Source organism: Branchiostoma lanceolatum, chromosome 1, assembly GCF_035083965.1.
Source record: "Branchiostoma lanceolatum isolate klBraLanc5 chromosome 1, klBraLanc5.hap2, whole genome shotgun sequence".
NCBI classification, from domain to species: domain Eukaryota; kingdom Metazoa; phylum Chordata; class Leptocardii; order Amphioxiformes; family Branchiostomatidae; genus Branchiostoma; species Branchiostoma lanceolatum.
In genome coordinates, this window is record NC_089722.1 from 9,648,351 (window position 1) to 9,657,194 (window position 8,844).

Below are 8,844 nucleotides of genomic sequence, written 5' to 3' on the forward strand. Positions count from 1 at the left end.
ATGTTTCGTGTCATGTTCAGCAGCAGGAAGTTATGGTAGCCTTAATAGTGTGTGTGTGTGTGTGTGTGTGTGTGCGCGCGCGCGCGTATATGATGTTCACCACAAAGGACAAGTATACTTGCCTGTGCGTGTTGATGTTTTTCAGCAGCAAGGACATGTATACTTGTCTGTTTGTGGATAGTGTTTAGCACCAAGGACAAATGTGTTTACCTGTATGTGGAAAGCGTTCAGCACCAAGGACAGGACTGTTTTCCTAAGTATGTGGAGTTTCTTCCCCTTTTGTGTCAAATTCTACTCTTAACAGCTGATAACTGTGATTTCAATAGACTTTCAGACAATATCTTCCGGTTGTATAGAAATGCATGATTTACATCGAATTATCATGACGTTATTTAGACCAGAAGTATTCTATTATTTACCAGAAATGGATCATCATATTTCCACATACATGTATGCAGACACATACACAAACAAATACTCAAAAATTGACAGTAGTCAACAGTCTGTTAGGAAGATTATATAAGCATATCTGTCCTCCTGGCGTCTGCTACAGATTATTGCACACAAAATAAATCAAAATCCAATCAGATTTACATAATCATAATCATTATCCTGAGACCGATTTAATCAACCGTTTTAAAACTTACGAAGCACAAGAGGAAATATTGAACTCAATGTCTTAAAAATACCACGTCAGTCACATAAAAATATGGTTAAAATAAATGGATGAAATAAATAGATTACATAACAGCAAACAACTACACATTGACAAGCATAAAGAAATTTGGCCACATGCACAATAAATTATCAGTTGCTGTATCCATATCAGACCCTTTCTAAGTAACTTTGTAAGCTCTCAAAACCTTATGATAAAGAAAAAAGTTAGAAATCAAAACTAGAATGTAGACCAAGAAATGTTATAACAAGGTCAGTAATCTCAATCTGCAAGAAACAAACTTTCCACTTTTGGTCACTTACAACCAAAGAACAAAGTAACAGTACTGAGAAGTAACAAAAAAACATTAAAGATTTCATCAAATGAAAGAAAGAGTATCAGAGATTATACATATAAGACAGGTCAAATCTCATCCTTCACTCTGTGAAAGTGATGATAAGAAGAGATATGTCATGTAAACAGACAACCATGATTGTACTTCATAATTCAGAAGACCATGCTATCATTCACATTATGTTAATACTGCCATACAGCCTTTTTTTGTTGTCACCTTTAAGAGGTTTTATCCAATGATATGACACGGCTCAAGTCATTAGCTAATTGTATCAAAATCTAACTTTTATACCACTTTAGCATCTATTCGGTAGCTGAATTCCATCACAATCACAGGTTAGGCATCAGTAACTAGCTACACACATTGAATAACCTAACAGTGTATCCCTATTAGTATCATCTTCTTTTGACATAATTGAAGCACTGCAAAGATACTATTATCAAAGAATTTCTTAGCAATTATGATACATATATCTACAAGGCTTTGTTCACTTGTAAGAGCACGACATCATTAAAGTTTTCATTTATCTAACTTACTTGTTAAGTTTCAGGCATCTAATCTTTTCTCTGAATGTCAGTGGCTCAAATGCCACAACAAAGAGTGAAATCTAATATAAAAGTACTAGACATAAGTCTACTATTACAGTATGATATTACATGTCCTGATACTTTCATTCATTTACCTACAGTAAAAAACTAAAACCATAGTTGGCTCTTTAAGAGTCACATCTGTTTTCAAGTTTTTCCTGTACCTATAATCTATTATATGCCTTGCTAAATGCATAATTGACTCTGATAAATTAGCTTTGGAAGTCTTTAAATGACTTTTAAGGAAGCACTTTTGTGATACATGTGTATATTGAACAGGGTTAAGTGTACATGCATGGACAGTAACGTTCCATACCATCGAACTCACGCACTTCTAGTACTGTAACTTTTTTTCCCAACAAATGTGCTTGCCATTGGTCACTGACATTGCTGGCTATTCCTTTTTCTTATCATTCTCCTTAGCGTGTCCATAGCTGGAGCCTTTGGAAATCTGTGTTACTTCCATCATCTTCTGCAGCAACAGGGATACTGGAACAGGAAAGCATTGATTTAGTTATATAATCTAATAGGATTGCCGCAATGCACAAACAGTGGTTGTAATAAGTATTGACTTTTTATAGTACAATGCCATGTCACTAAAGTAACCCCAAGCCAAGACACATTTACTGTAAATGCATTTAAGTTTGCATGGTTTTTATTTTGCGGGAAACAGTCGCTGTGAAAACCACATCAATAAAACCATCACGAACATTTCTGTATTTACAGTGTTCCACAGTAACCTTACCTAGAACACCGCCCATGACAACTCCAGCGATCATGAAGGTGGATCCTGACAGGACCACGCCCACCAGGTACTTCATGAGCGGCACGACCAGCAGGACGGACCAGAAGGTGTAGATCAGAAACGTGTACGGCCTCCGAGGGATCACGCGAACCTTCTCCGGGAAACGGCCATTCTGCTCAAAGTACTCAAAGTTTTTGTCCTGTGAAAAAAAACACACACAGACATTTAGACAGTGGTTAAAAAATATGCCAAATTTCACAAGCTTATGATTATACATTATCTACAGGTAGGCATGTTTTTCACATTCAAGACACAAAAAGTCCAGAAACGTGCAATGCTCTCTATCATTTCTTTATCAACTGCATTATAATCATTTTTCACTGGAAAGCTTATTCATTTCTATTGCCTTTACAATGATATTCTGTTTGTTGGTCTGAGCACCAGGGCTACTTATGTGAGTAGGTCGTGAGAAAGAATTTCCAAAATCTCCCTTGATCATATGTACGCTGTTTTGAATGACTGGCATAATGTGTTATGCCTGCCATTAGGCATCTTGTATATTTTACTTTTAGAATTATAATTCATTGGCATGATCACTCTTTTGTACAATGAGGTCCATGCTTGATTTTAGAAGTAGGTCGCCAAAAATTGGGCTGAATGTTGGTATGGGAATTTTGGCCCATTTGTTCTGTCACTCACTTAAGCAGTTGAATTATACACACTTGATGTTATTGTGTGCCTCACCAGTGGGATCATCAGTTGATCACCACCCGTCGTTGGGAATTTCGGCCCATTAAGATCAATATTCCCTCGGGGTGGGGGGCCAGCAGTGCTTGGTACACCACCTCCCACTGGTGAGTTACAGAATGGCTATGTCTCAGCCTTTTTTGACCTGGATGTATTTGTTCCAGATCCATGCAGAACCCGTTTCAGCCGCTTCTACTGCAGCTCTTGTGATAGACTTGATTTCCTTCCTTTTGCACCCTAGCACTCTCAACCATTTTTGAAAGGATGTTGCAGCAAAACCCCGGCAGCTGACTTCAAATGGGTAGCATGAAGCTTTCCACCCTCTGTCTTTACATACTTCACACAACTCTGCATACTTGGTCAGCTTCCTCTCATGGGCAGCATCTACATTGTCCTCCCAAGGTACAGTCAGTTCTCCAATCACCACTTCTTTGGCACTTTCCGACCATATTGTGATGTCAGGACGGAGCAAAGTCACCGCAATATCTTCTGGGAAGCTCCCTTCACCCTCTAGGTCCACTGTGACTTGCCAGTCATTTGCAGAGGAGAGGATACATGGCTTTAGGCTGGTGTCGTTATTCCACGGCGGAGCGCCTTCCTTGATGAATGGTACAAGGCGGTCTATGTGGAAAGGAACATCCTCAGCATTGGTGCATTCAACTCTCCTTTTCACAGCCTCCGCAGCCACTTTCAGCACCATGTTGTGTCTCCATGTGTACTTTCCACTGGAGAGTGCAGATGGACATGAGCTCAGGATGTGCTGTAGGGTCCCCTTCTGTCCACACGCTTTGCAGATGTCTGACTGGTCATCATACCACCGGCTCAGGTTTACTGGTGTTGGTAGTAGGTCATATGTGGAGCGCCACAGGAATGAAATGCGGAGAGGCTCCACTTAAGCATATAGTAAGCTCTGGTGTCCCTTGAAAGCAGGCTTATGACAAATATATGTGTTGAGTGTAGTTTATGTATGACTTAGAAATAATTGAATCCTACTAACCTTTATCCTGTACAGCTCATGGCAGTACTCAGCACAGGCATCCTCATCCTCTGGTATCTCCTCTGTAGGGATCCTCCTGTACATCGATTCAGACCATACTTTCAGTGATCTAACCAGACATTGCAGACACTGGAAGGACATTACGTAACCACAACCATCTTTCCCTGTCAAAATGTAGGACTGAGAGACTAAGAAGATCTATTTTGTACCAAGCGATGCTGCTCCACAACAAATCTCTTTTGCAAATAAGTTGAATATATACCTCTGTATTGATTACCAGCATTCTTATTAGCCATGTATTTTAATGACATATACAGTACATCTTTAACATTTGTAATTGTATATTTGAAAATGTTCTTTTGAAAATTATGAATGTTTTTAAATGAATGGGTTGTGTGAATCAGCTATAATTTAGACTGTTGACTATCTGCCAAACCCTAGTTATTTTGATTGATTGTAAGACCTAAGCATGTGGACAATATTTTTAGTTTTATTAAAACTAAAAGTCTAAACTTTTAAACTACGCTTAAACAGGAATAGAATAGCTGTTGTTTGTTGTCTTGTGAATGTGAAGTTTTGTGAATGATAAACAGACTATATATTTCAAAGCCTAACCTGACATAGATGTGAGCATGTTGTGCCTCTCCCTTCAGCAGGCCCATTAATGTTGGCTCTGGACTGCCATTGGGGAAGTGAATCTCCACATCATAGAAGGCTGGAACTGAAATATGGGTCTGTATTAGGCCACCTTCCACTAGATGGTGAATGCTGAATGACCATTGACATTTGAGTCCCTGAGTAAAAGGGATCACTGCCTTGCCCTGAATTGTATACTTCACAATATAAACATAAAAAGCTCTATGCCACATATCCAGAAAACAATGTCTATGCTTCACAATTCATTACATTCTCATTATTCTCATTATATTCTAATACTTCACAACATGAACCTAAAAGGTTCTACATGTATGCTGCATATCCAGAAAACGGTGTCTATGCTTCACTGTATATTCTCCAAATCAAACTCAATGCACTCATTATAACTATAAGTTTGAATACATGTAATTCATCAGTGTAAGCTGGTTCATGCTACATGTACACAACAGAAGCTACAGAATTCTATAGATCCTTGTGTTGGCTCATCTAAGTACAGAAACACAATGTCCAGTCTTACTGTACTCCCTGATCCCCTGTGTACAGAGTAGGAAGCCCCTGGTGCGAGGCAGCAGGTGATGCTTCAGTTCAGGCACACCCTTCTTCCTGGCCACCTCCATGGACTTCTGGTGCTTCTCTGCAGTAAACCGAGTCCCCTCACAGAACAATAGGAGCTGGGAATAGGCAAAAAAGTAAAGCAGTCATCCTCAATTGAGGCGTAGCGTACTGTGATTCTTGTTCCTTTCACAGACTTTATTTTCACTGTTTTCACGCCTCTGTACCATAAAATTATCATCACTGTGAAAAGCCTGTTATAAATCATCTATGATTCCTTCACACATCTGTTCTGTAAATCACTTGCCACCACCGTGAAGTTAAAGTTCAGTGAAAATGTCCATTTTCCTTACACCATGAAATTTGGCTACCTCAAAGATAATTAAGCGAATTACAGCATTGCTTTATCAAGTAGCTAGTACATTGTAGCTAGTAGTAGTTTAGTGCAATGTGACTTCGCTACGTCTCCTGTTTTTAGCCAAGCACATCCCTACTCTTCTCCATAAGTGTGTTGGCTTTTTTAACGTGCAGAGGTTCATCGCTTCAGGTTTACACCTGAAGTTCCCTGCTGCTTGCTTAGGGTCACCATCTGGAATAGTTGTTTTATAAAATACTTGTCAGAATCAATTGTGTTCATTTTCTTTCATAAAAAAGATTCTTCCCTAGTCGAAATATCGTAGACTGAAACTCGCTGCCACCAAGTACTGTCCTTGATAGTTTTAAACAATGCTTACAGTCAGATGTGCAGTGAGGTGAGGTTAGATGAGACAGTTTTTTCGGTGTAATATAACCAGCTGCTGCCATGCCATGCGCCTGCAAAGTTGGTGTGTTATGCCAAAGGGTGGTAATACTGGCTATATAATATAAACACAGATAGAGGTCAATACATACACTATGATCTCAGAAGTCAGACCTACACACCTAATGTCAAACAGTTTTATCATTAGCAATGTGACACACTTGTTTTACCTTTCTTCCACATTATGATCATCTCTGATATTGCTAACTTGAACCATACAACTATTACAATACAAGAAACCCTACCCAGAAGTTTTCGGGATAGTTCTTTAGTTCCTTCAGCTGTTTGACAATGGTTCTCTTGTCCTCCTCGTAGTCTCGCTTCAGGAAGAGGAACTCGATGAAGAACATGCTCCAGCCAACCACGGGCAGGTACTTGACAGATTCTTTGATAAGCGCTCGTGATGTCTGAAAACAGTGGCGTCACTTTAGCATAAGGAGCTGCGTCACTAGAACTTGTGCAAATCGAAGCTAGCTGAGCAAAGGTTAGTGGTCTGCAGATACTAATGTCATAAAAAGTACAGCATATTGCCAAATCAAAGGAAAAGTTTTGAAAGAACAAAAGTAAAGAATCTATATTTCAGTAAACCATACTCTATGTGTTTAGTTTTGTTCATCCTTCCTGACCCCTTAGATTTCATAATGAAAGCAACTTTTTTTTGTGCCAACCTTTTTTTTATTTGCACGCTTGTATCATTTTAGGGGTCTCCAACGGATGTCATTCATATAATCGAATTAACATGGCCTGAGGAAGTAAGAAAAGTGACAGTTCACCATAAACATGACCACATGTGAGAACAGAATTAACTCACCCCCAGGCATCCGAATCGCTCACACACGGTCCAGCCACTGATCATGTCCGTTTCATACTTATGATTCATCAACAGGACTGCGTTCTCTTTCCCAATCTTGCTGATGTCAGCGTCCGTACCGTACATGTTAATGGTGGAGCCTGCCCAATACTCATTCAGGAATACCAGTTCTAAACAGTGGAGATGAACATGACAATATGGATGTAGTCAGAAAGAACAGATCACACACAGAGACAATGTTAGCAAGGCCAGGGGGGTTGATATGATTTACAACATACATAACAAACCTATAGCACCCTATTTTGAAACTACTTGGAATGTCCATTGCCAGTTCAACTCAAGAAAAAGTAAGACTTTCTTTGTGTCTAAGTTCAGATCAGAGATCTCTCTAGCTGCAAAAGGTACATAATGTCATGATGTCTAGCAATATATCACAAACAACCCTGCAACTTTAAACTAAAAACGCTTCAATTCCTACTTGAATATGCAAAATGTACATTCTTTAAACATATATATAAACTACTAGTATATAATGTTCATGAACCTTTTTACAACCATTTTTATTTTCAAAGATTTGTGCAATGATACAATGCTAATCTAATCATTAGATGGCTCCTAGGAAAAAACTTATTTGTTATAATGTATGTCAACAATAACTCACGACTCCAGTGGATGTTGGTAAAAAACGCTGCCAGTTTTCGGTAGGCGGACAGCGAGTACGGTCGTAGCAGCAGGTACCCCGCGGCCTGGAAGACGTTACAGATGAGGCCGCTCACGAGGAACACGTACGCGATGAGAATGTGGACCACCACAGACCGCTTGAACGCTGCGATCAGCTCCATGATAACTCCAGCTGTGTCAAAGTAGGAAAGAAAAGAACTTAAATCTACTCGTCTTATGATATAGGAGTATTTTACTCCTGTAAAATGTACATATACAGGCTTTTCATTCACATCATAATTCCCATACGATCATGTCAAGCAGTTTACAGAACTAGAAGACTGGGTCTGCATACATAATTTTCCATAAGGCGTATGCAGCCTATTTTATTTCCCATAATTCCTAGGGAAAGCCGTCTTAGTCAAGTAATTCGAAGTGAGGCGACCAAATTTTGCGTAATTGCCTTCCGTAATTTTGCGGTAATACGTAAGGGTTCCTCTGAATTCAGTGTAAAGCCCCCCATGCAGACCCTCCTGGAAAAATGCCACCATGTTCACTCTATTGTCAGGGTTACACAGTTTGTCCATTGCTACCTTTGGACCCAAATCTTTGTAGCAGTTAACATGTCTAGGCGGCTAAAAAGGTTTGACCTACGAAGTGCGTCACACATTTTCTACTGTACATAACCAAGTTTTTTTATAAAATCTCATATCAAACATGAGGCAGGCATCTTATCAAAATCAATAACATAACAAAGGCACCGTTATGTCTAGGGAGACAACATGGCTCCCCTTACATAAATCATATTGTGAACAAACCTGAACCTGAAGAGCTGATCATTGTCTGACTGCAGCAATAGATGTAGAAAGCACAATACAGCCCGATAAGTACACGTGTTCCTTAAAAAATCATTCACGCCTACGCCCCCTCCCACAAATGGGCGCCCTGCCCCCCTCCCACCCCCATCACGCCACACTGTTTCTCTTGTTTACTTTACGTTGTGAAGGTCACGCGTCTCTCTAACGTATGGATGATTGCAGAAACTCACCAGATAGTTCCGTGCTCCTTCACACTCAGGTCCAGTAAGAGACGTTAGTAGTAAAGAAATGTAAACACACCAAGGCTTGGAAGAAGATATTTCCTGGAGGGGAAGTGCAAAGGTCATCAACCTTGCGTGCGGTCAAAAATGCCGGAAATCGTCAAAAGTTGTCGTGCTACTTTTCTTCAGCAGAAAATATAGCCCAAAAGTCGGTTAACAGTCTGTAGCTCATGATTGGAA

At 39.7% G+C, this 8,844-nt stretch overlaps 1 protein-coding gene across 1 annotated transcript; it reads right to left on the reverse strand.

Moving 5' to 3' along the window:
- Positions 1 to 502: 502 nt before the first annotated feature.
- LOC136432673 (1-acyl-sn-glycerol-3-phosphate acyltransferase delta-like) lies at positions 503 to 8,735 on the reverse strand. The gene is made up of 9 exons (XM_066424122.1): positions 8,614 to 8,735; positions 7,567 to 7,758; positions 6,906 to 7,075; positions 6,340 to 6,501; positions 5,261 to 5,414; positions 4,702 to 4,807; positions 4,087 to 4,162; positions 2,343 to 2,541; positions 503 to 2,086 (listed from the first exon to the last, which is right to left on the reverse strand). Exons 2-9 carry the CDS (start codon positions 7,745 to 7,747, stop codon positions 1,992 to 1,994), a joined length of 1,143 nt encoding a protein of 380 aa, XP_066280219.1. The 5' UTR covers positions 7,748 to 7,758; positions 8,614 to 8,735; the 3' UTR covers positions 503 to 1,991.
- Between the last annotated feature and the right edge of the window lie 109 nt (positions 8,736 to 8,844).